Source organism: Oryctolagus cuniculus, chromosome 16 (assembly GCF_051225735.1).
Source record: "Oryctolagus cuniculus isolate XC-2025 breed Fujian yellow rabbit chromosome 16, ASM5122573v1, whole genome shotgun sequence".
NCBI classification, from domain to species: Eukaryota; Metazoa; Chordata; class Mammalia; order Lagomorpha; family Leporidae; genus Oryctolagus; species Oryctolagus cuniculus.
In genome coordinates this window covers 50704970-50731326 of record NC_142882.1, presented here as the reverse complement: position 1 = coordinate 50731326, position 26357 = coordinate 50704970, and the positions used below count along the sequence as shown (strand labels likewise).

Sequence of the window (26357 nt, the reverse complement as noted above, 5' to 3'; positions counted from 1 at the left end):
CCACATAGGATGCTGTTGCTGCAGGCTGTGACTTAACCCGCTGTGCCACAATGCTGGCCCCTCTTATGTGTTTTCTTTTCTTTTTCTTTTTTTAAGATTTATTTATTTATTTATTTGAAAGGCAGAGTTACAGAGAGGCAAGGCAGAGGCAGAGAGAGACAGAGAGAGGTCTTCCATTTTCTGGTTCACTCCCCAAATGGCCGCAACGGCCAGAGCTGCACCAATCTGAAGCCAGGAGCAAGGAGCTTTTCCAGGTTTCTCACATGGGTGCAGTGGCCCAAGAACTTGGGCCATTTTCAACTGCTGTCCCAGGCCATAGCAGAGAGCTAGATCGGAAGTAGAGCAGCCGGAACTCGAACCGGTGTCCATATGGGCTGCCGGCACTGCAGACTGGAGCTTTAACCCGCTGTGCCACAGCACCAGCCCCTCTCTTATGTGTTTTCAATGGGTTAAGTGGAATTTCTTACCTCTATGGCCCATTGCATTATTAGGAGAGTTTCAGATTGTTTCTGTGTTTTTATTTTTCCCCTTTGGGTTCCCGCCTCTCATTTTGCAGAGAAAACACCAGTGTTTTTCTTTGTTCTGACATTTCCTCCTCTGCGGGCAACAGGACCAACCAGGGACCCCCTTCGATGCAGCACAGATGGGGCTTTGTGAGTAGAAGAAAAGCTTCTGCCCACTCGCACCGCTTCCCCTGGCCTTCAGAGCCACTGTGTGCTCAATGTTCGGGGGTGGCTCCGTGGTGAGCGCCCCATGGCAGGTGTGAAAGGTGCAAAAGCGAGAGGTTCACATCGTGACTTCCAAAAACGCACAACACAGAGGATGATATTTGAAAGTACACAGAACCATGCCAGCTCCATCCAAACCCCAGCAGGTGCCCTCTGTCGGTGAGATCACCTGCTGTTGTTGATGGTGAGGACAAAAACCCGGATGTGCAGTAGCTGGGTCCAAGGATTCACTCCTCTCCCCCAGGGCTGCGTCTTCTCCCTCATCCACCTTTTCTCCTCTCTTCGCCAGATGTGGCCATTTGTCCTTACAAGACTGCGGCCGAGACCTCCTGTCTCTTCCACTCCTTGCCACCTGCCAGGTCAGAGCCACTGTCATCTCTGGGCAGTAGTCACCTAACGGGGCTCCCAGCTCCCACTCCTGCTTCTCTGTAGCCTGCTCGCCACTAAGAAGCAGAAAGGAACTTTGTGAAAATAGACATCGAGCCATGCAGCTCTCCCACCAAACCCCACGTCCTTAGGCTCAAATCTGAATTCAGCATGCTCTCCGCCAAGGTCTCTGGACTGTCATCTTGTTGCATATCCGTGTCTCAGCCCAAATCTCTCTTCACAGAGAAGCTCCAGCCCCGGCCTCCTCACTGAAGTCCCCCACGTGGCTTCCCACCAATTCCCTAGGTGTTCTCTTACGTCCCTTACGGAGACTTGTAATTTCCTCTTATTGGTTGTGGTCCCTGCTCATGGCCTGCTGCCCAGGTAGTTTGTGCACCTTGTGAAGTCAGGGGCTCACCGCGGTGGCTCTCAGGTGTCACCCTGGTGCCAGGCTCGCAGTAGGTGCTCAGCAAACGTTTGTACAAAGGCCGGAGCAAGTGGTATGAAGAGAGAAGTCATCCGCTTCCCATGCGGGGGTCGGAGTTGTGTGGGATGCATGTTGACGCTGCGTATCGATGGGAGGTTGGAGGGAGAGACGGCTGGGGCTGGAGCAGGCCCCGCAGTGAGGAGCTGATGCAGACACCAGAGTCGGGCTTGCAGCTTTTCTGTTTGTTGAGACGGATTCCTTTAGCGGTTGTGCCTGCAGAGCCTGGATAAGGGAGAGGCTGGAAGGAGGAGGGCTTTGAGTAGCAGGTTATTGCTGCAGCAAAAAGGGGGGCCAGGGAGAGAGGGGGTGCAGAGGGAGAGGTGGCTTCAAGACCCCATAGTCTGGAACTTTGTGGTAACAATGCTATGAGCACCCCACACGTAAAATGTTGTGCTTCCTTTATTATTGAAGCTGCCAGCCAGAAAAGCCACAACTAAAAAATACATATGGCCGCTTTCCCGAGAGGTGAAGGGAGCCTTTCGTGGGAATCCTTGGTGGAACGCAGCGCTGATACGATGAGGGCAGGGTGGGTTTAGGCGAGGGGGAGGACGGAGATTAATTCTCCCAGTGTCGTGGATGTTGAAGGAGAGATGCTGTGCAAGGGACATGCCCCTTGCCCACTGGTAACTGTTCATCCCATTGACAAAAAATTGTTCTAATTTTTACATTTTGCTCATCTGCCTAAAATGTTTTCCTGCCCAGCTGCTACCTGGAAGAAAATTAGCCCAAACATTGATGTCCCATTTTGCATTTTTAAAATATTGTTCTTTTTTTTTTCCTTTAAGCAATTGAACAAGATGAGGAAAACAGCGTCAAACACGTGACGGAAGCCGAAGGCTCTGCGGATGCCCAGGTATGGTCAGTGTTGCCACAGCCCCTTGGGCCTCTGATGTTGAGAGAGGCGACACTGTTCAGGTGTTCATAAGGAATGCAGGCTTCCCCTCTTGTGTTCTGTGAACAGCTGTGTTCCTGGGACTAGTGTTCAGTTTCAGTATAAAGGTGTTTCATAGAGTGGCCCTAAGTTGCTGATCATAATTAGACTTTGATTCAGGGGGGAGAGACAGATGCAAGAGGCAGATTTATAGTGGGGTGCGGTGGGGGGGAGAGATCGCTGCACCTCCCAGGAGGGGCTGATGTTGTGGTGCAGCAGGGTGACTCTCACTGGCCACACTGGCAGGTCCCAGCCTGCTTTGCTGCTGGTGTGACTGGGAAAGTAGCAGAAGATGGCCCAGGTCCTTGAGCCCCTGCCACACCCACGTGGGAGACTAGCATGGAGCTCCAGGCTCCTGGTCTCAGCCTGGCCCAGTCCTGGCTGTTGCAGCCCTTTAAGGGGTGAACCAGCAGATGGAACCTCTCTCTCTTTCTCTCTTGCTCTTTTCTATCTGTCTGACACTCTGCCTTTCAAATGAATAAATAAAGCTTTAAAAAAAAAAAAGAGAGAGAAGAAGAAGGGGAGGCTACCCTGGGGCATGCCGTTCCTGGGGACCCTGGAGGCAGGCAGTGAGGATGAGGTGGCTGACACTACACACAGCCGAGCTCAGCCAGACAAGTCAGAGATGTTTAAGCTCCCAAAGACCTGTGTCACGCGTGGGTCTGCTCTGGGTAGCAACTAACCTCTAAATGCTATTGTAGTGGAAGTCCTCTAGGGGTCCCTGTGCTATATCAACTGCTAGCTTTATAGCAAAGTGGGGAGTTGCAAGGTTCTTAGCCTGGTTGACCTCCCGCACCGCAGCCCTAACTTGATTCTGTCCGGAACCATCACACTGATGCTTTCAGTGAAGAGCGCACAGCTTGTCACGTGTCCATAGATTCAACTGTTTTGCTATGAAAACATTTAAAAGGCTGCGATCCACAAGCTCATGCTGGAATTGCACGTAAGGCTCTCACACAACTTATCTAGGAATTCCCCAACTCAGGCTATTGGCTACTTTCTCAAAGACTCCTCCAATCATTTTTTCCTAGGGGCACAAGTGTTTTTAAATTGCAACCGTTGGACGGTGCCGCAGCTCACTGGGCTAATCTTCCACCTGCAGCGCCGGCACCCCAGGTTCTAGTCCCGGTCGGGGCGCTGGATTCTGTCCCGGTCGTTCCTCTTCCAGTCCAGCTCTCTGCTGTGGCCCAGGAGGGCAGTGGAGGATGGCCCAAGTGCTTGGGCCCTGCACCCGCATGGGAGACCAGGAGGAAGCACCTGGCTCCTGGCTTCGGATCAGCACAGTGCGCCGGCCGGCCGCAGCGGCCACTGGGGGGTGAACCAACGGAAAAAGGAAGACTTTTCTCTCTGTCTCTCTCTCTCTCTCACTGTCCACTCTGCCTGTCAAAAAATAAAAAATAAAAAAAATAAATTGCAACCGTAGCCATTCTTTGTTTTGAACTTACTCTGCAGGCAAAAGTCTGACTACGGTTTTATTCCTCGAAAGGATGCACAGTTCTGCTGTTTGAGTTTTGTGATTTGTACCAGCAACAGTGATTGTACAGTGCTTTTGCAGGCTGTAGAGAGGAATGAAACCCTGAGACCAGCCACTCGATAACTAGAGCAGGAACAGAGTCTGCATAAGTCTGAGAGCCGAGAGTTGCCTTCCCGGGGAGCTGAGTGAAGGGGCGTAGGAAGGAAGACAGCTGCCATCTACTCTCGATTCTCTGAGATGACTTGATGGGCCCCCACAGTAGAGCCCCCTGTTTAATAAGGGTTCCTTTTGCAGGTTCAGCCCTCTAAGTACTGCGGGCAGAATCACAAGTTCAAGTCATGTGAGGCGAACTTGAGGCAGTTAGGGATCCGTGGGTGTGATTTACACGCAGGGTTTATCTGACGTTTGACGTGTGTGCGTGGGGCTGATGCAGCAGGTACATGCCGAGTTCACCAGGTTTCAGACTACCTCAGTTCTCACTGCAGAGCCAATTTTAAGCAAGACCAAGTGGAAACTGGCTTCTCATTGCTTCTCCTTCACATGTGCTGAAGTATGTGTCCATGGGGACAGTGCCTCTCAGCCGTTGGAAACTTTGGGTGTATAATAGGTTTATATGCTCACCACCCCCAGGGAGAGGGGACCTCACCGTTCACAAGCTCCTTGCCCACCAGGGAATTCTCGCTTCCACTCAGATGTAGGCCCCTCTCATTCTTCTCCCTCTCAAGGCTGGGGTTCGGCCTGGGGGTGAAGATGCCCACGTCCCACGTCAGAGGACCTGAGTTTGACACCTGGTTACACTCCAGACTCCATCTTCCTGTTGACGCAGGACCTGGGGGTCAGCGATTGTAGTTCAAGTGCTTGGCTTCCTGCCACCCACAAGGGAGAACCGGGTGGAGTTCCTGGCTCCCAGCTTTGGCCTGGTCCAGCCTCAGCTGTTGTGGGCATTTGGGGAGTGAACCAGAGCTTGTGCTCACTCACAAACAGTGTCTCCCTCTGTCTCTCTCTGTCTCATGCGTGTGTGTGTGTGTGTATGTAAAATAAATAAAAATTGTTGAATTTATTTATTTGAAAGGCAGAGTGACAGAAAAAGATGAGAGACAGAGGAACATCTTCCATATACAGGTTCATTCCCCAAAGGACTGCACCGTCCAGGTGTGAGGCAGGCTGAAGCCAGGACCCAGGAACTCCATCCAGGTCTCCCACATGGGTGGCAGGTGCCCAAGCACTTGGGCCAAATTCCACTGTTTTCCTAGGAGAGAGCTGGATCAGAAGTGGAGAAACCTGGACTCGAACTGGTGCCCCAATGTGGGATACTGATGTCCTAAGCAGCAGTTTAACTTCTTGAGCCATAACACCAGGCCCTCAAATAAATGAATTAAAAAAATAAAAATTAAAAAAAAATGAAGGTATCTTCTCTGCCCAAGAAAACCCTTGTCCCAGTGTTGTGACCTGTGAGTCGTGTGCAGAGGGCACTGGGGCTTGGGCTCGGGCCCCAGCCCTTCTCCCACAGCTAATGCCTCTGGGTGAGTTTTACAGGGGAGTAAGCCTAAAAGCTTTCAAAAAGCACCATGCCTCTGTCACCAGTGTGCCCCCACCGTGCCAGGCAGCACCTAGCAGGCATGTTCTCATCTCTGCAAAGGAGGGGTATTTCGATGACAGCACGAGGCTGAAATGAAACAGCCACACAACGAAGGTGCCTGCAGCCCTGGCACACACAACTCTGCAGGCACCCGGGTACTTGGCCGCCTGGCGTGAGGGTTGACAGCTCTGCCTGCGGCATGGCACCACCTGGACTCCTGGCTCAGCCCCAGTCACCGTTCAGAGCTCCATTTTCATGTGTTTGTATGGAAACCTGCAGTGTAGACAGTGCGCACTTACTACCATGGACAGATAGGCTGTGAGTGATGGGGCAGTCTGACCACAATGTCCTTGTGCTAAATTACCTTTCCAACCTCCGTAATTGATGATAAAATGAGTGTGAGTGAAGCCCTCAGGGCAGCGCCCGGCACGCCGGGAGCGCTCAGCACAGGTGGTTCCTTCTGGGTCATTCCAAGCTCACCGTAGCCATCTGACTCCTGGCTTTTTTGAATGTGTCTTCCAGGCACCTGATGACCTGACTGGGGTGCGCTATGACCCTGTCTACTGCACTGGTTATCTTTCATAAATACAGCACTGTCGCCTTCACTTTTTTTCTTTTAATTTATTTATTTGAAAGGCTGAGTTACAGAGAGGCAGAGGCAGAGAGAGATAAAGATCTTCCATCTGCTGGTTCACTCCCCAAATGGCCACAATGGGCAGAGCTGAGCTGATCCGAAGCCAGAAGCCAGGAAGCTTCCTCCAGGTCTTCCACACGGGTGCAGGGGCCCAAAGACTTGGGCCATCTTCCACACTTTCCCAGGCCATAGCAGAGAGCTGGATCAGAAGTGGAGCAGCCAGGACTTGAACCGGCGCCCATGTGGGATGCCGGCACGGCAGACGGCAGCTTTACCTGTTACGCCACAGGGCTGATATCGGCCTAGAAAATAAAGGAATCTTGGTCAAAATGCATTGAAGTCTTGCCGGTTTCTAATGGGATCTTTGGTGAGCAATGGGTGATGTGGTGAACTGGGATTCTTGCTATGGCTCACGTGACATCTGATGACTGGGTTCCGTAATCATCTTCGTGATTGCCCATCCCCCACTTGAATCAATCATTTTAATCTTAGATGATGAGAATTCTTAATGATACAGAGGAGTGGCCAAATGTTTGATAATTTTTCTGTAGCCAAAAGAAAAACATACTGAAGTAAGCTCTCAGTTAAGGCTGCTAATAGAAAGCAGATGATTCTTTATATTTTTTTAAAAATAAACATTGTACCTTGTAATTATACCATACAAATTATTAGCTCTTTTTTAAAATTATTTTATTTATTCGAAAGGCACACTTGGAAGATGATCTTCCATCTGCTGGTTTACTCCCCAGATGGCTGCAATGACCAGAGCTGGGCCAAACCAAAGCCAGGAGTCAGCACTTGAGCCATCTCCCACTGCTTTCCAGTGGTGCATTAGGAGGGAGCTGGATCAGAAGTGGAGCAGCCAGGACTTGAACCAATGCCCATATGGGATGCCAGCTTTGCAGGTTGTGGCTTTACCCACTATGCCACAATGCCAGCCCCCAGATGATTCTTTTATTTACTTACTTTTTATTATTTATTTGAAAGAGTAACAGAGAAAAAGGGAAAGAGAGAGAGGAGAGAGAAGTTTTCCACTCTCTGGTCCACTCTCCACATGCCTGCAACAACTGGGGCTAGGCCAGGCCAAAGCTCAGTGGCAGGGCCCAAGCAATTGAGCCATCATCTGCTGCCTGCAGGTGTGTTAGCAAGAAGCTACATCTGAAGCAGAGGAACCCAGTGTCCCATGGGATGGCTTAATCCTCCACACCACAGCATCCTCCCCACATGATTCTTTGAATCCTTTATGTTGTAGTTGGAGTTTCCTTTTTATGTTTCTTTCTTAATTGTTTGTCAACTTCTTTGCCCTCCTTACGAATCCCTCAAACCAAAACTGGATAAAAATCAGAGCCCATTCCCTGTCCCAGTCTAAAAGCTCAAGGAATCAGGTACGAGAGCTGCATGAACACCTCACCCCATGCATCGGTTATGTCAGCGTTTTGAGTTCTGAAAGGATGATTCCGCAGGTACAGCAGGTTACAAGGCGAGCAGTTCCACGTTGCTGTGGTTCCCACCCCCTTCCCCATTCTCAGCCTGCTCGGGCAGGCTCCACTGTCACATGGTGTTGCGCAGGGAAGATCTGTCCACCCAGGTGCTGTGTCATCATGGCTGTCACAGGTCATTCTACGAAGGGGACTGCCATGCCATGAACCCCCCGCCCTGGAGGTTGCCAGGCCTCACCTGGGCAGCCAAGGGCTGGGAGTCAGGGGTGCTGGCTATGGCTCCAGGATGCACAGCCTCCTGTCTGAGCCCATGCTAATGACTCCTGGGTTGGGCAGACGTGCCTGGAATGCCACCCTCTCCGTCATGCACATTTCTTACGTGGCTGCGTCTCAGCCTTTGCCCCATTACCACAGGGGATGTTTTTCTCTCCATCCCACAGAGGGCATTCTCATCATTTTCTTTCTTTCCCTGCAGAAATTTAGAACAATAAATACTTGCTGGCCTAAAGCTTGTGGTTTTTTTTTTTTTAAACTATGAAATATCTCCTGAATTTTCCTGAAAACAAGTCTAAATATTTTATATTTTAGAATATGGAATAAAAAATCATCTCAACTCATCAATGTTTTTATTCTGTCATTTATGTTTTCTGTTCAAGGTAGCAAGAATAGTGGTTAGGGTACCATTTGGGATGCCCACATGCCATAGGAGAGGGCCTGGGTTCGAGTCCCAGCTGCACTTCTGATTTCAGTTTCCTGCAAATACCCTGGGAGGCAGCAGATGGTGGCTCAAGTAACTGGGGCTCCAACAACCTCGTGGGAGACCCAGATGGAGTTCTGGGTTCCTGGCTCTGGCCTGGCCCATCCTGGGCAGAGGCGGCCATTTGGGGAGTACACCAGGAGATGGAAGATCTCTTTCTAGCTCTGTGTCTCTGTGTCTCTAACTTTCAAAGCAGTGAAGTAAAAAAAAAAAAAAGAAACACTTAAAGTCCAATGATAAAATAATAAAATAATCATAATAATATCAAAATAAAATAGTAAAAAAATTCTATTCTGTGAGTGTACGTTCGAGGCTTGCTTTGAAATGAAGTGGCTATGTTATGTAGTGATCAACACAGATTTATCTAAATACTCTGTGTATCGGATTGCCTTTGTGTTAAACAGCATTCTTAATGCAAAACTGCTCTCCTGAAAGACAACGCCTTCTTCCTTGTGCTGCTTGTCTCAGTGACGTTCTGCCTACATGTTTTAGAAAAAGTGATTTGCAAAATGAAGATGATGCAGACCATGTTTCACACAGAGAGCTGGGCCCTTTCACCTCTTGTCACAGAAACACTGCTCCTTTGTCATCCGTGAGGCCCATCCTAAGGGAGCTCTGCCCCAGTTTCGTTTTACCACTAAGGGATTGAACCCAGCATTTATCTTTTCCTTTCCTTTATATTTTCTTTTTTGAGAGTCAGAGCTGCCGTCTGCTGATTCACTCCTCAGATGTCTGCAATGGCCAGGCCTGGGCCAGGCTGAAGCCAGGATCTGGGGACTCAGTCCAGGCCTCTTGCACGGGTAGCAGGGACCCGCATACTTGGGCATCTTCCACTGCCCTCCCAGGCACATGAGCGGGGAGCTGGATTGGAAATGGAGCAGCCAGGACTCAGACTGGTTCTCCTGGGGATGCCAGCATCATGAGGGGAGGCTTATCCACTGCACCACAACGCCAGCCCCTGAGCCAGCACTGCTACAGCTTGATGTGTGAGGGAAGCAGACTTTGTGTCTACAGTCGTTGCATTTTCCTTCTCTAATATTGAGAATCATATGAATGGCTTTAATTGTACATCATAGAGATTTGTTTTTTTCTAAACAGACCTTGCAATAAGGCTCTTAAATAACTCTTCTGACAATTACACATTCGTCTTTTATATCTTTTATCTGTTTTTTTTCCCTAGCTTAACAGTGTTAGGTAAACTGTTTGTAATTAATGTCACATAGATAAATTAAATAGACCAAGATTGTGAACATCCTTATCAAGGGCTGTTAGTTATCTTGCTTCTCCCGCATAACAAAGCTCCCAAACATGCTCATGAATTCATGGGTTGCTTGAATTAAATCCCTAAATTACGGAGCTGTGGAAAGGGTCCCTGGAGAACACCTGGCTTCCTGTGCCGCCTCTGAGGAGTGCCTGTGATGGACAGGTGGAGAGGCACTCCTCAGGCTCCCTCAAAGCCTTTTCTTTAAAAAAAAAAAAAAAAAAAAAAAAACTTTGTTCATTTTGTTCATTTATTTATTTGAAAATGAGAGGCAGGAGGGGAGGAAGAGATCTTCCATCTTCTGATTCTAGAATGGGTTTTAGAGTAACCTCGTTATTTCATATTGATTTCCCCTTTTATAACTTAAAAAGGAACATTACTGCCTTGATTTTCTGGGTTCCACATCATTTCCAGATGTGTGCATGGAAGATGTTCAAGTCCACAGCACTCCTTATACAACAGCTGTTCAAACATGGCTTGCAGGGGGACCAGCGTTATGGCACACCAGGTTAAGCCACCTCCTGTGATGCCAGCATCCCATATGAACACAGCTTTGAGGCCCAGCTGCTCTACTTCCAATCCAGCTCCCTGCTAATTCTTGGGAAAGCAGCAGAGGATGGCCCCTGCTACCCATATGGGAGACCTGGATAGAGTTCCAGGCTCCTGGCTCCGGCTGTTGCAGCAATCTGTGGAGTGAATCAGCTGATGGAAGATCTCTCTGTTTCTCTGTAACTCTGCCTTTCAAATAAATAAACTCTGGGGAAAAAAGACTCTCGGGGTGAGTGTTGTGGCACAGCAGATGAAGCCACTGCTTAGAAAGGAGCACTAGTTCAAGTCCCAGCTGCTCTGTTCCTGATACAGCTTCCTGCTGATGCGCCTGGGAAAGCAGAAGATGGCCCAAGTGCTTGGGTCCCTGCCACCCTCATGGGAGACCAGGAGGGAGCTCCAGGCTCTTGGCTTCAGCCTGCTCTAGCCTTTTCCTTTGCAGCCATTTGGGGAATGAACCAGTGGATGCCAGATCAATCTCTGTCTCTCCCTCTCCTGTAACTCTGCCTTTCAAATAAATAAATCGATCTTAAAAAGAAATACCGGCCGTTGCCGTGGCTCAATAATCCTCCACCTTGTGGTGCCGGCACACCGGGTTCTAGTCCCGGTCAGGGCGCCGGCTTCTGTCCCGGTTGCCCCTCTTCCAGGCCAGCTCTCTGCTGTGGCCCGGGAGTGCAGTGGAGGATGGCCCAAGTGCTTGAGCCCTGCACCCCATGGGAGACCAGGAGAAGCACCTGGCTCCTGCCATCAGATCAGCACGATGTGCCGGCCGCAGCACGCCGGCCGCGGCGGCCATTGGAGGGTGAACCAATGGCAAAAGGAAGACCTTTCTCTCTGTCTCTCTCTCTCTCACTGTCCACTCTGCCTGTAAAAAAAAGAAAAAAAAAGAAAAGAAATACCAGCAGGTGTGCCCTTAGTAATGTTTGACAATCTTATTCTCCTCCTTTTGTCTGGTTTCCTCTTAGGCCAAGAGTTAAGAAACCAGAGCCTACTGCCTGTTTTTGCAGCTTCCATATCACTGGGATGTAGTTGTGTGTGGATTTGGGCATCGTTGCTTGTCGTTCTTGGGCTCAGCCTGGAGTATTTCTTCTCTTGCTCTTTTCAGGAAAAGTTTGCCGGCACCTACAACCTAGACAAAGACTGTACCCCCGCTTCTTGGGCTTTGCCGTATCTTCTCCCCACAGTCCTTACTCTCAGCTAACAACGTGGCTGCTCGTGCCAACCTGCCTGTGTACTTACTCTTGAACTTCATCTTCCTGCTGTCCCAGTGCATGGGATATTTATTTACTTAATGATTTATGTATTTATCTGAAAGGCAGAATTACAGAGAGAATGAGAGAGAAAGATCTTGAATTCACTCCCCAAATGGCCACAATGGCTAGGACTGGGCCAGACCAAAGTCAAGCCAGGAGCTTCATCTGGGTCTCCGACGTGGGTGCAGGGGCCCATGCACGTGGGCCATCTCCCACTGTTTTCCCAGGCCATAGCAGAGAGCTGGATTGGAAGTGGAGCAGCCAGGACTCCAGCCGGTGCCCATACGAGATGCTGGCATCGCAGGTGGCTGCCTCACCCACTATGCCACAGTGCCAGCCCTGCCATATCTATGGTCACGTTTCTCTCTGAGGGGAAACCTCTATCTCTCCTACTCAAGAACATGACACTTGAAGATGCCCGTCTTCTTCCTACATCATCAACTTTCCTTGCCCACGGAACACTGTTTGATAAAGATGAGAACCAGCAATGCTTGTCACCGTGCGATAGACAGGCACAGGTCACTCCCCAGCCAGGGCCCCTCCCTGTCCTGCCCTGCTGGGAAGTCACCTCCAAAGCCCATAAAGCTCCCACACCAGCAGTTACTGTTGTCAGTCAGTGGGCACTCGCCGGCCATGCTGCACGAGCAGCCTCCCCGTTGACTCTCTGGAACCTGCCCTCCTTCATCTCCTCCCCTTAGGTCTCCCCGTTTCCTGGTAGCTAAACCTCGGGCTGCCATCACTCTGCCGGTAGAACCAGAGGCGTTCCAATGACTCCCAGTTTCATGTTTCCAGCTGGCCTTCTCCCCGGAACCTCCAGTCTGCCAGCCCTGGAACCCCACTTGGCTGCCGAGTAGACACCTCCCCGTCCTCCTAATCTCAGTAAATGACAGCTCTGTCCTTTCGGTTGCTCAGACCAAATCTTTTGGAGACTCCCAAACATCCAATTCTGCTGAGCCTCCCTTTTTTTTTTTTTTTAAAGATTTATGTATTTATGTGAAAGTCAAAGTTACACAGAGAGAAGGAGAGGCGGGGCGGGGGGGGGGGTCTTCCATCCGCTGGTTTACTCCCCAATTGGTTGCAACAGCCAGAGCTATGCTGATCCAAAACCAGGAGCCAGGAGCTTCATCCGGGTCTCCCACATGGGTGCAGGGCTCAAGGGCTTGGGCCATCTTCCACTGCTTTCCCAGGCCACAGCAGAGAGCTGGATGGGAAGTGGAGCAGCCAGGTCTTGAACTGGTGCCCATATGGGATGCTGGCACTGCAGGCGGTGGCTTTACCCGCTACGCCACAGCATCGGCCCCCTTTGAATATATCTGGAGTCTCTGCACCAGTCTCAACACAAGTGCCATGCCAGACTTCTTAGACAGCCTGTAAGGACACCATGGGCTCTGTCCTGTGTCACCTCTCGTCTCCCTCCTCCCAGCTCTGCTCTCCCATGCTGTTCCCTTTGCTGGTCCTTGAGTCAGTCAGACACACCCAAACCTCAGGGCCGGTGTGCTCGCTGCCCCTTGGCCTGGCACACATCGTCCTGGTGTGCTCGTCACTTCTTCCTCGCCGCCTTTGGGAAGTGTCACCTTACTAGGGAATTCTCCCGGACACTCCCATCCTAACACTGCCCCTGCCCACCTTTCTGTCCCTTCTCCCTGCTGTATTTCCTTCCTTCCTACATCTCCCTGGGAGGGTTCTGTCTGGGTACTGCATGACTGTCGCTCCCCCTCTTCGTGGAGGAACGACACAGGACCCTGCGCTGTTCTTTCGTCTGCTCGGCCCTCCCCGGGTTTGCTGCTGGTTCTTCCCGGGTTGGCTACTATCCCTTCCACCTCCGTGGAAGGGCAGTTCCCCCTGGCCACATTCCCCACTTCCGCAGGGGAGCGGCACACCGCCGGCCGGCTCTCTGGGGGCTGCACGGGTTCCCTTAGATGTTCCCCATAGATGTTCCCCGGTGCATGCCGTTTCTCTCCTCCTTTATAGTCCTTCTCCGCCAATCCCAACTCGGCTGCCCACACGCCGAGTACGCTGCTCTCCAATCAGGAGCAAGTCCTACAGTTAATTGGTTGAACTGGAGGCAGCTGTGCGGAAGCTGTTTACTTCTCTCCCAGCGCCATATTGTGGGAGAGCAGATGCATAGAATAAGTCCTAATTCGAGTAACTTAGTCTAGTCCGGATTGCTCCCCACAGATCCCCCTTTCTTTTTATTTTTTGGCGTTGATACGCGCCTGTCTTCGGTGTCCCGCAGCACACACTCTGCTGTACTTGCTAGAGTTGCCACAGGCTCTTACAAGTCCTATCCATCAGGCAAACCGAATCCGGGTCCTCTCTTCGCCATTGTGAGGAGGTTTTTAGGCGCTGATGCGTGCCTGTGTTCGGTGCCCTGCAGCGCATGCTCTGCTCTGCTAGAACTGCCTGCAGGTGTTTACAAAACCTATCAGGCAAACCGAATCCAAGCCTTCTCATTGCCGTATTGTGGGGGAGACTTATTAGTGTTGGTTTGTGCCTATCTTCGGTGACCTGCAGCTCATACTCTGGTCGAGCTTTGCTGGCGCTTACCGCCTTAAATCAGGCAGACCGAATCCAAGCCTCCTAATTGTTGCATTGTGGGGAAGCTTTACTGATGTTAATTCGTGCCTGTCTTCGGTGACCTGCGGCTAGCCGCCCAGGTACTCATCGCCTCACTAATCGGGCAGACCGAATCCAAGCCTTCTAATTGGCATGTTGAGGGGAGGCCTTATTTTTCTCTATTTCTCTATCTCCGGGCATTTCTATTTCTCCCATTTTACTTCTGTCTGCCAACATTCCTATTTCTCTTTTACTTCTAAAACTTCTGTTTCTCTTATCCCCGCAGCTTCCCGGCACCTCGCCCCGCCGGCGGGTTCCCGGCTCTGCGCCGCTTCAGCCCGCGCGCCTCTCTCATCTGCGCAGCTTCCCGGCTTTGCGCGGCTCCGCGGTCTCCACGCTTAACCCTTTCGCGTCTGAACCACGGCCTACGCCAGCGTTCCCTATCTATTCACGCCCCGTGCTCTCTCTGCACGCGGCGGCTTCCGCGAGTAACACAGCGTAGCTTGCGTCTCCGCCACTAGGATTCAATCTAAGTTCCCCGGGCTAGCCTGGCGAATTCAACCCAGCGTACGTCTCCGCCCCACGATTTGGCTTCCCGTCCTTTGCTCCCCGGGCTAATCAGACGGATCCCAATCTGGCTTGCGTCTCAGCTTCTGGTTTTAACTTTTCGCCCCCTATTCCCGGGCTAACTTGAGAATCCCAAAGTGGCTTTCGTTTCCGCCTTGGCCTGCCCCCCGCGGCTTCAATTTCCCTAACATTTTTCTCTACCCGGTATGTTTCCCCAAGCTTTCCTCCAACGATATTCCTCCCTCATTTCTCCTGGCCTCTCCCCACAGTCCGCGTCCGAGTCTGTTTGTTCTAGCTTTCACTTTCGCTTTCGACCTTAGAGATTTCTCCCAGCTTCCCCCCGTAGTCCGTATCCGAGTCTATGCCTAGGCTTTCAATAGCTTCTTCCGGCTCCTTTTTCGTCCGGCTTTTCCCTAGGCTGTTTGCTAGTCTCTCTCTCCGGTATTTTTCCCAGTTCTTCCCGTTTCTTCCCTCCTAAGTTTCATATCCGTCCTAAGTTTTCTATCCGAGTCAGGTTTCCTATCCGAGTCACGGCACCATTATGTCGCTCCCCCTCTTCGTGGAGGAACGACACTAAGCCCTGCCTAGGCTTCACATCCGAGTCACGGCACCATTATGTCGCTCCCCCTCTTCGTGGAGGAACGACACAGGACCCTGCGCTGTTCTTTCGTCTGCTCGGCCCTCCCCGGGTTTGCTGCTGGTTCTTCCCGGGTTGGCTACTATCCCTTCCACCTCCGTGGAAGGGCAGTTCCCCCTGGCCACATTCCCCACTTCCGCAGGGGAGCGGCACACCGCCGGCCGGCTCTCTGGGGGCTGCACGGGTTCCCTTAGATGTTCCCCATAGATGTTCCCCGGTGCATGCCGTTTCTCTCCTCCTTTATAGTCCTTCTCCGCCAATCCCAACTCGGCTGCCCACACGCCGAGTACGCTGCTCTCCAATCAGGAGCAAGTCCTACAGTTAATTGGTTGAACTGGAGGCAGCTGTGCGGAAGCTGTTTACTTCTCTCCCAGCGCCATATTGTGGGAGAGCAGATGCATAGAATAAGTCCTAATTCGAGTAACTTAGTCTAGTCCGGATTGCTCCCCACACATGACTGATGTCCCCTGTGAGCTCTGAGATGCGGTTGGTGCTGAACCTATGCCCTGAACCTAGTAGAGTGTAGTTTGCACAAAGCCTGCTGCATGAGAGGCCAGCGCTGTGGTGCGACTGCTCAAGCCACCACCTGCGTGCGATGCCAGCATCCCATTTCAGAGCCCCAGTTACAGTCCCAGCTGCTCGGCTTCTGCTCCAGCTCCTTGCTAATGCCCCCAGGAAGACAAGATGGCCCAAATACTTGGACCCCTGCCACCCACCTAGGAGACCCGGATGGAGTTCCTGGCTGCTGGGTTTGATCTGGCCAGCCCCAACTATTACAGCCATCTGGAGAGCGCATCAGTGGATGCAAGAGCTTGCTCACTCTCCCTCTGCCTCTCTCTCTTTCTCTCTATCTCTGTCTCCCCCCTCCCTCCCTCTGTCATTTTGCCTTTCAAATAAATAAAAATAAATCTTTTTTTAAAAAAAATCTGTTGCATGAGTGAAAGAATAAATGGATAAAATAATTATAGAACTAGAGATACATATCTAGAGAAGATTAAAAGAAGGATATAATAAATCTTTGTAGTTAAGAATTTGTGGAAGATTGTCATCTTGGATAAGGGACAAGCGTGTTTCCCAGCATTTTAAAAAGCCAAACTAGTGCTCGTGGTTGAAGTTCATGGAGAAGACTAGGGTTTTGGCTCGTGTGGTCAGGGGCTTTCCAACCAGTGTCTAAAGAGAAACTGAGATCCATGTCCAGGAAATCCAGGAGGGGACTGGAGACCCACTCATAACGGCCACTGTGAAAATAAATCTCTGACGGTGGTGGAGGGAGCTCCACTCCCTGCATCTGGGAATCTGTGATTTGGGCTATTGCAAGGATCTTCTTGTATGTTTCCTTCCTTCCTACTTAGATTAGCTGCTCGATAAAGAGCAGTCACTGCCCTTGGGAATGCAGCCTTAGGCACCGTCTCTCCAGTGCCCAGTCAGCAACACGAGTGTCTTAGCACAAACCGCTGGGACCAGAACCGGGCAGCTCCACCGGCCCCTGCCCGTGCTTGCTCATCTTCTTCCATATGTCCCCGTGCTGCAGGTCATGCTGGGTAAAACAGTTTCTGTAGTCTGGCCTGCTCCTGCCTAGAGAAACCTTGGGTTTCTTCCTGTCCTGAGACATCAGTATGGAGCATTTTGGAAAGAATGTGAGACGGAGCTAAGAATTGTGTGTGGTTTTTTTCTAATCAAGCCCTGGCTGTGCCTCCCTCCTCATGGTCACCTTTAACCCTCGCTGATGCTTCATGGGTCTTTTCCAAGCCCTCCTGAGTAGAGCTGCAAGCTTTCTTTTTCCAGTCGCTTATTGCTAATAAAAAGTTTTCCCTTTTTTCATATAAGGTTGGAAGTATTTTATGAATGTTCTGTAGTAATTTTCCAGTTGTTTAAAAAAAAAAAACCCTCATGCTGCTCATGCTGTAACCTTTGGGTTAACTGTGTATTTGTGCGTGGGATGATGTACTAGAGTTAAAAACTTGGGAGGTGGTAGCCTGTTATTTTTAGGGCTCTGTATCTCTTCACCCTTTTTGCCAGAGTGGTTCCTGGCGAACTTTCCCATGAGTTTTTAACCTCTTGCTAGGCTCTGCTTATGTAACAGGAAACAGGCTGTCAGGAACAAACAAATAGTGGCATATCAGCCACACACGTAGTAGCAAATGGTTTAGTTGGCTCTGCCGTTCGCTCTCGGAGTAGACTGATCCATGATCTCAACCTCAGGTCCTTCTGGCATAGCGTTCCTAGGTTAAAATGACTCCCGTTTTGGAAAGACAAGCCACTGTACCAAGACCATGATCTAACCCGGGTGAAGGAAAAAAAAAATGAGTTTATTCTAAAGGTGCCCTTGGCGGTGGTGTGATGTCCTGGGATTGTGGATTTAAGTACATCTTCGCTTTCTCCCCAACTCTTAAGGCAGGGGTGATGTGCAAGCTTCAAGAGAGAGATGACATGGGACGGATTGAACTGGTCCAGAAGCTGGCGCGAGAAAACTGTCAGTTTTTGCAGACGGACAGAAAGGAACCAGAGAAGCCTGAGCACGTAAGCCCTTTTCCTCCTGGGAGCGCGGGCTTGAAGGGGTGGGAAGTGCTTCTGCCTGGCTTTCTGTTCGAAGGAAAGAACCATTGATTTTAAATTCTTTAAGTATGGGGTTCCTCCGCTCCTTCGTGAAAATGGGGGACCCCCAAGATGCTGGATTTATAAGAGAGCTCTTCTCAAAAGTAAGTCGTGTAGAAATAGGGGCTCACCTTTGAGCCAGTATGAGCGCATGCGTCACTGATGGTCCTAAGTGGACGACACTAGGTTTAACTTAGGGTGCGTTCGCCCCCCATCAGATGGTTTGGAGAATACGGACTTTGAAAGAACATTCTAGTGTACTTTTATGTTTTGTATGGGGTCAAGGGTGGATCTCGTTGCCAAACAAGTGTGTGTCCTAAGCCACTGAAAATAGACAGGAACAGAAGAACAGACGATAGACGCTGGCACCCAGTGGCAGGGTCAGAAGTCAGTATCTTGTGAACGTTTGTGTTCCAACAAGAGTGATATTGTTTGCACGCAGTGCAAGCTGGGCAAAGGGACGATGGGCTCGGTCCCCCTGAAAGCGCTTATTCATGGGCAGCCCTAGGACCGAGAAGGCCGGCGTCCATCCCGCTGGGAGGACAGTGGCACCACTCTCCCCTGTTCCGCGTTGCTGCTGCTTTTGTTGTTGTTGTTCGTAAGATAGTTTCACTCTCGGCGCTGCCCTGGCCAGGGTTACTCATGGAGAGGAAAATTCCTCTGTGCTTGTAAACATGTCTTTCTCTGAAGCCAGCTTTCCTTGGAATTGTATTTTCAAACCTTTCCAAGGGGGACTAGTGTTGCTTCAAGTCCATCGATAGAAATGACAGGGTTTTTCTGAGCAGAAGCAGAGGGGAGATGTTGGAGGCTGGCTGGTTGCTTAGTTTAATAAGTTGGCACATTGCAAACGGTGCAACACAAAATTGCAATAGTTGGTGTTGCCAGGGGGAGAATAATTAGGCAGCTTCAAGCTTCCTGATGGAGCAAAATAGCTCCATCCAGGAGTGACCCCTGGCTTAGGGGCAAGTGTCAGATAGCTTCACTCTGCCAGGTGCTATTGAAGAGGGAAGGTCTTGATCAGGTTCTGAAAGCACCCCTAAGGCTGACTCCATCCAAAGGCACTCCCGTCCTGTGCTGTGTGCTGAGGACACTTTGAAACAGTGTTTCCTTTGATTCGTTTTAATCAGAAGAGCAGCATTTTTCATAAGCCCTGCTGTATTGATTTCATGATAGATGTGTCTGCACATTTTAGCATCTCTGAAATCAAGGTGAGTCTTCACTGTGGATGATGCGAAAGCATGTCGTAGTTTAACTATGAGCATTTTTCTTTTCTTGTAAATCAGTGACAACTGGATTTTAGGGCAAATTTTTCAAAATCAGACAATAGAGAAGCACTTCTCCAAAAATAAATATTATGAGCTCCGGGCCACAAACAACCCTGTGCTTATTTTCAAAGATCCTTGTGTACCCTGTGTCTTTTGTCTAGTGCATTCTGAAATGTTACAAATAAGAGCAGCCAATGCCATTATAAGCACCTCCAAATTTGTAGCTATAGAAATGTGAACTTGGTGCTGATCATGACAAAGCCTTTCCACCTGAGACAGAAACTCAGTGATTAACGATTTGCAACTCTGCTTATGGCTATTTATTCTCTGTTACCACTAAATTTTAAGTTTGCAAAAGTAAAACACCAAGGTTTTTCACTTCTTGCATGAATGTCCTCTGATGGGTACCTTGGCAACCCTGAGAGCCAAGATGGTTCATAAATAAACGTTGGAATTAGGCCTTTTTCTACACAGACTTTCCCGTGAAGCTGAAAGTGAGGAAAGTCGAATGTTGAGGATCTTTTATTTTTTTTGGCCTGCTGATAAATATAAATGCAGCCATTCTGCCATCTGCCTTCTGCTGGACGAAGCCAGCTGAACCAATCACCTGTCAAGGCTGGTGTTGACATAGTGTGCCACTCAGCGAATGATTTGTTATGAGATACTTGTACTTTTTTTTTTTTTACAGTAATTTATTAGGAATCAGAAGCTGTCCAATACTTTATTTTAATCTCTTGGGTCTTGTGCACTGGGTGTATCCACACTGTTGCTTTCCTGTGACATTCACATTGTTTGTGAGACTGAAGCGTGTCCATTTTTCCCGCCCTCGTCTTCTTTTCAGTAGCAGTTGTCTGCTCTCGCTGCCCGACACTGGAGTACAGAGGAAGCTGCAGTCCATTGAACGTAAACTTGCAATAAGTCTCTTCTTGTTGCAAGAATAATTCCCAAGCCCTGGAGTTTCATACAGATTTCCTTTCTTTCACGACTTTAAAAATGTTTCATTTCCCTCATCTATGATGCCAGGGGTGCCAAAGGTAGTTAAAGTAGACAGTGGTGAGATTGGAGTTGGAATCCAAGTTGCCTGCCCTGTAGAGTTACTCGTTTTACCAAATGGCATTGCTTCGCCCGTCTTACAAGACCACATGTGTGCCCGACTGATGAACGTTACCTCCAGGAGCTACTGCAGTAGCCAAAGACGGTGCGTTTGCTGTTGGTTGCTGGTATGTCTTGTTACAAGGGAATCAGAGCTTTCTGAGTCATCATTTCTAATATTAAACCAGTAAATGCCATGATTATGAATGCATGAGGTGAGAGAAACATGTCACTGTGCTTTTGCCAAGGTATTTTTGCAAAAGAAAAAGTTTAACATGTAATTATCACACTCCGCCCAGGAAGCACTCAGTTTTCCTATTTTCTATTAACTAGCCATGGGCAAAATGAGACCAGGTTCTCTGGTAAGCATGAATGGTTATCATGCGAAGGCTTCAAGAATGGGACAGAAATGATCTGGGTCTTAACAGATGACCTCCCATGTGGGTATTGTAGTTCCTGGTCTTCATTCCATGATTATCTCCATAGAGGAAGCGACAGGTGTTCTCAGAGGGGGTCAGTTGAGCTTGACCTTGCAGTCAGGAGAGAAGGGTGGGGCAGGGGAGAGAGCTTTAGGCAGAGGGAGGAGCAAGAAGACATGACTGTAGTTCTGGGGGTGACTCACGGGGAGCAGGAAGATGAGGGCTGGAAAGCGCATTGAGCTGGGGTATGAAAGCCCTGGTAAAGCACCGCCGGCGTTCGGGCTTGCCTCTCTGGCAGAGGAACGCCGTCAAAGAAAGGAAGTGGCATAATCAGATCCAGCCTCTGTGAGATCGCTCTGGCCGTGGTTCAGAGGCAATGGGAGCCAGGAAGGGGTTGGGGCGCGGACTCGCGGGAGAGAAGCCTTGGAGAGCCAGGGTGGTGAGTTAGTCACGTGAGGGCTGCGCGCCTGAGCCAGGCAGCAATGCTGGCACCGGCACGGCGGGCGGTGCGGAGAGCGGGCGATTGGAACCCGGGTGCCTTCTTCAGGAAGCAGTTTCTGAATTTGTGTTCAGGTTCCTTTGGGATGGTAGTAGATTTGAGAGTAGCTGGCCGTCTTTGCCCTGAACGCTGCATAAGCCCTTGGCTCTCAGAGACCTGAGTGTTCACCCTCCTGACACATTATTAGCTAGAGGCTTTGGCTGGTGGTGGAGAGATGAAGTAAACTTTTCTGTTTTCCACCTCAGACCCTTTGAATTCTCTGTAAGAGAATCTCTGGTCACCCCCAAGTTCGCTGGCTCATTTGGGCAAAGCTGTGGCACTTTCTTACAGTTACAGGTGGGTCTCCTTCAGCCCTTGCTCCCCTGACCTACACGGCCTGAGGTGGATTACTGTTCTGTTGTTCTGGAATGTTCTCCATCACTCATTAACAATGCTGTTACATTTTATGTTGTAGAGGAACCAAAGTAACTGTAGTGAGTCCTTACCAAGTATGGTCTCTGGCTGTGGAGAAAAGACACTGCCCCCCAGTAAATGAGATAAAGGAGGAGGTGGGGCAGGGGTGAGGAGCAGCAGTTAAGATGCCACTTGGGACACCAGCATCCTGTATCAAAGTGCCTGGTTCAAGTCCCAGCTCCTCCACTTCCGATCCAGCTTCCCCTAACACACACCCCAGAATGCAACAGTAGTGGTTCAAGTACTTGAGTCCCTGCCACCCACATGGGAGACTTGGATTGAGTTCTGAGCTCCTGGTGTTGGCCTGGCCTAGCCCTGGCTGTAGCAGGCATATGGAGAGTGAATCAGCAGATGGAAGATCAGTTGATCTCTCTCTCTCTCTCTCTGACTTTCAAATAAACATGAAGTAAAGAAATCAATAAATAATATAGAAAACAGTGAGGCATTGATGAGAATCCCAAGAGATACACCGAGGAGGTAGAAGAAGAATTTCCAGGTAAAGAGCCTGAATTCTCTCCTGCAGTGGAGGTAGAGTTTGACCTGGACTTTCAGCTGGGTTTTGAGTTAGATTTGAATGTTCCTAGTGGGAGGAGTAGCATTAGACACAGCACGTTAAGAGGTCAGTGTATGGTAGGAGGTCTGCAGATACATGTCACTCGAGGACCAAGAGTTGTGGAGGGTGGGGAGGAGAAAGATTCAGTGGGAAGCAAGACTGGGACCAGGCCGTGGGAGACCCTACCAAGAAGTTTCAGGTTACCTTGGGCACAGGAGGAGCCACGGTGTACCTGGTTCCATTAGCATTCATTAAAAAGTGGGGCGAGGGGCTGGCGCTGTGGCACAGTGGGTTAAGCTGCCGCCTGCTACCCTGGCATCCCATATGGACACTTGTTCCAGTCCCTGCTGCTCCACTTCCAATCCAGCACCCTGCTAATGTGCCTGGGAAATCAGCAGAACATAACGCAAGTGCTTGGGCCCCTGCATCCACGTGGGAGACTCAGAGTTCCTGGCTCCTGGCTTTGACCTGAGCCAGCCCAAGCCAATATGGCTGGCTGTCTCTCCCCTTCTCTCTGTCACTCTGCCTTTCAAATAAATAAATAAAGATTTAAGGGGCAGGTGGGGGAGGTGACATCACATCAGTGATGTTATTTCCATCTGGTAGCTAGGTGAGGAGTTGAGAGGGCAGAACTGGGCCCTGAGTGAACTCAAGTCTGTCCCTGAGGGAGGGAGGACTACAGGACCCTCAGGAGCCCAGTCGCCAAGAAGAGGGGATGCACGAAACAAGCAGCCTGGAGGAGAAAGACAATGATTGAGAAGGAAGGGACGCTGCGGTGGGAGGGGAAAGGAAGAGGAACACTGAGTTCAAGTCCTAGCTTGGAAATCTGATGGGCTGTTGCATTTGAGTGTCAGTGAAAGGCTGCCAGCAAGTCTCCATCTCGATGCCAGTCTTCTTTCCTGGAAGACAAATGCCTTCTTTCCCAGAAAACCAACGCTTTGTAGTGCATCATGAAAAAGTCAGCCACAGCTCCGGAACCGCCCCCCCTCCCCCTCAGAAAGGGAGGTCTCTGAAATGCGTGTGAAAACCGCACCCAGGGCTGCTCTCAGGGGCCCTGTGTGTGCCCCTCCCTCGCCCCACCCTGTGTGCTTCAGTTCCTTTGTTAAGTCTGGACCCACCCTGCTTCCTTCCCCTTCCCCACTGCACTGGGCAGGCCAGGCAGGAAGCTGAGTCCTGGCAGAGTGGCCTCTACCGGGGCAGGGTCCCTAGCCCTCCACATGCCCTGCTGCTTCCTCCTTGGCTTCCTGCAGCCTCATCCTGGAATTCTGCCTACGTCAAAGGCGCCCTGTTTAGGGGTGACGGGGGGGGGGGGTGGCTTGGAGTCCTCAGCCCTTATTTTACATGGTTAAAGTGGCTCCCCATCTTTCTCCAATGTTCACTTGGTCAATTACTTTGGGGTTTTTTTGTTTGTTTGAAAGGTAGTTAAATGTAGGATGGAAAATGCTCTTTTTACTCTGCATGGAATAATAAAAAGAGAAGTAGTTTTATCATCCTGTGTTCGAACTTGTATTATGTATATATGTATGAATCTCAAGCAATGTCCACATTATTTGAAGTTTACCAATTCACTAATTAAAAATGAATAGAATTCTATAACATGACTGCTTAGTATTGAAAGCTAGAGTCCTTTTTTTTTTTTTAAGATTTCTTATTTTGGGGCCAGCACCGTGGTGTAGTGGGTTAAGCTACTGCCTGCAGCACATATGGGCACCAGTTCAAGTCCCCACTGCTCCCCTTAAGCTGCCTACTAATGCATCTGGGAAAGCAGCGAAAGATGGCTCAAGTCCTTGGGCTCCTGCACCTCCGTGGGAGACTTAGAAGAAAATCCTGGCTCCTGGCATTGGCCTGGCCCAGCTCTGGTTGTTGAGGCCATTTGGGGAGTGAACCAGCAGATAGAGATGTCCCTGTCTCTCTCTCTCTCTCTCTCTCTCTCTCTCTCTCTCTTTCTCTCTTTCTCCCTTTTATTGAGAGAGAAAAATCCATTCACTCTCCAAATGGCCAGACTGAGCCAGGCCGGAGCCAGGAGCCAGGAACTGCATCCGGGTCTCCCCCGTGGGTGGTGGGAGAGCAAGGGCACTCTCAGGCCATCTTCTGCTGCTTCCCTCGGTGCGTTAGCAGGGAGCTGAATGGGAAGCACAGCAGCCGGGACTTGAACTGGCGCACTGACGAGGGATGCCAGCACCACCAGTGGCGGCCTAACCCGCTGTACCACAGCGCTGGTTCCCGAACGCCGGAGTCCGGCTGTCCTAGGCAACACAAACAGCATTCAGCTCCCCATCAGTCGCCTGGGAAGAACCACACTGAAAGTCTGTGATCTGCTTCCCTGCAGTGTCCTGGCGAGGGTCGGGTCGGTCGTGAAGTATCTTTTCCCAGGCAGTAGGCTGACCTGCAAGAGCTGAGTCCCTTTGTAATTAGTCTGGCCACAAAGGAACAGCAAAGCAAAGCAGTGGAGGATAGTTCTTGCCTCCAAGAAGTTGACAGTCAGGCTGGGAAGAGTATTTGCATGGAAACGGAAACTGTTCCAGGCAGCTTTTGACATCTAATAGTATGCAGTGGTATCTGGCAGTGTCTAAATAGCACACCAGGGACTCAGGACAAGAACATAAACCCCACAAACGCATTTCCCACCAGCAGCCATCCATGCTCTTCTTGTCTATACAGGAGCAAGGTTTACAAGTTTCATTCAGTCTGCCCGCTCTTTAAATTCTAATTTGTCCTCTCCAGAAAACTAGCAGCCAGCCTGATCGCAAAAGGCCGCAGTGTGCCCCTCTGTCTGGTGCTGCCATCTGCTCATTAGCTGTATTTTTAGGTTCTCAAAAGAAGCCCACTGCAAGTCTCTTTTTTTTTAAAATGAGTTTTGGCATTTTTCAAGAGAGAGGAATCTGTCATTATGCTATTTGTTTATTTTTCTGAAAATGTTCCAGTTTATTTGAAAAGGCCCAATGATGAAAATTGATACTGGCTCAGTGACTGCACTTTGGCCACCTCACGTTATCAAAGGGTCTTTTATTCCTTGCTGTACAGGTGCTGTACTCTGAATGTATTAGATTCTTACCCTTGCAAAATTAGAATAGCCCTCACTTCCAGTGTGGCTGCGAAGTCATTCAGTGAGGTATTGAAAAATGAGGTCCTTCCTCAGCCTTTTGCCCTGCAGCCCCTAGAGGGACACCCACTCCAGACCCTGGGTGACCCTGTATCCTTTCTTCTCACGTCCAGCGAGGCCTGGTCTGCATTAATGTGACAGTGACAACACCTCGTAGACTCTTGTCTGATCAAGTAGCCGTGGAAACCTTTGCTGGGGGGTTATCATTTGGGTTGATAATGGCTACGTGGATGTCTGAAGACAAAAAGGACAGAGGAAGCAGACAGAGGACTGTGCTTCGTGATAGCCGTGTACTGCCGAGGCCTGGAGGTATGAGAAATACAGAGACACAGGGAGTACTGAGACAGAGGCACCAACTGACAGCCGGCCTCGGTTCCCTGGGACTGCCCTGGGGGCTTTGCAGGAAATTCAGCAGCTCAGGACAGGCTTGGCCAAGTGCTTAAGGCATCTCCAGACACCTGCACCCCATTTCAGAGTGCCTGGGTTTGAATCTCAGTTCCACTTCCTATCCAGCTACCTGCTGTGGCACACCCAGCGAGGCAGCAGGCGGGGCTTAAGTGGCTGGGTCCTGGCCACTCACATGAGAGACTTGGATTGAGTTGCCAGCTCCCAGCTTTGGCCTGGCCCACCCCAGGCATTTGAGGATTGAACCAGCAGATGGGGGATCTCTGTATCTCTCTGCCTTTCAAATAAATAAATAAATGACACGGATGCATTTTTAGGTGCTGAGTGAATTCACAGTTACCTGTCTGCTAAGTGTTAATTCAGGTGCTCTTGGAAGCACCAAACAGGGCTGTCCATTAGTCCAGGACATGTGCAAGTTTCCCTGAGGAATCTGGGACTCAAAAAAGCCATGGGAAATGCGGAGGGCTGGGCACGCCAGGCAGAGACAAGAACTGATATGATGACGCAAGGGCCCCTGGGCAGGGGCTGTGACAGCTCTCCAAGCAAGAGGCACAGGGGCCCCAGGGTGCAGGATGGAGGGCCTGGCCAAGCGCTGTGCCAAGAGCACCATCAAGTTCTTGTGAAGCAGCTAAGCAGGAGAGAGAAAGAAGCCGAGATTCGAATGAGACTCCCCTGCTGCAACGTGGGCATGGGTGCCTTCTACTGCCTTCCCCACAGCGCCCCGCTGGCTGTACACGAAGCAGGAGGCAGCATATGTG

The 26357-nt window shown here is 50.2% G+C and overlaps 1 protein-coding gene across 4 annotated transcripts in view; it reads left to right on the top strand.

The window, feature by feature from the left end:
- RAPGEF5 (Rap guanine nucleotide exchange factor 5) overlaps positions 1 to 26357 on the top strand; it is a 250077-nt gene that overhangs the window by 120513 nt on the left and 103207 nt on the right. For 3 of the 4 annotated variants that reach the window (XM_051852807.3, XM_089315365.1, XM_089315368.1), the window contains 2 exons: positions 2367 to 2434; positions 17610 to 17735. In XM_051852807.3, the coding sequence (XP_051708767.1) occupies positions 2367 to 2434; positions 17610 to 17735 (194 nt within the window). The remainder of the gene's footprint in view (positions 1 to 2366; positions 2435 to 17609; positions 17736 to 26357) is intronic. The other variant, XM_089315364.1, reaches the window with a different exon arrangement.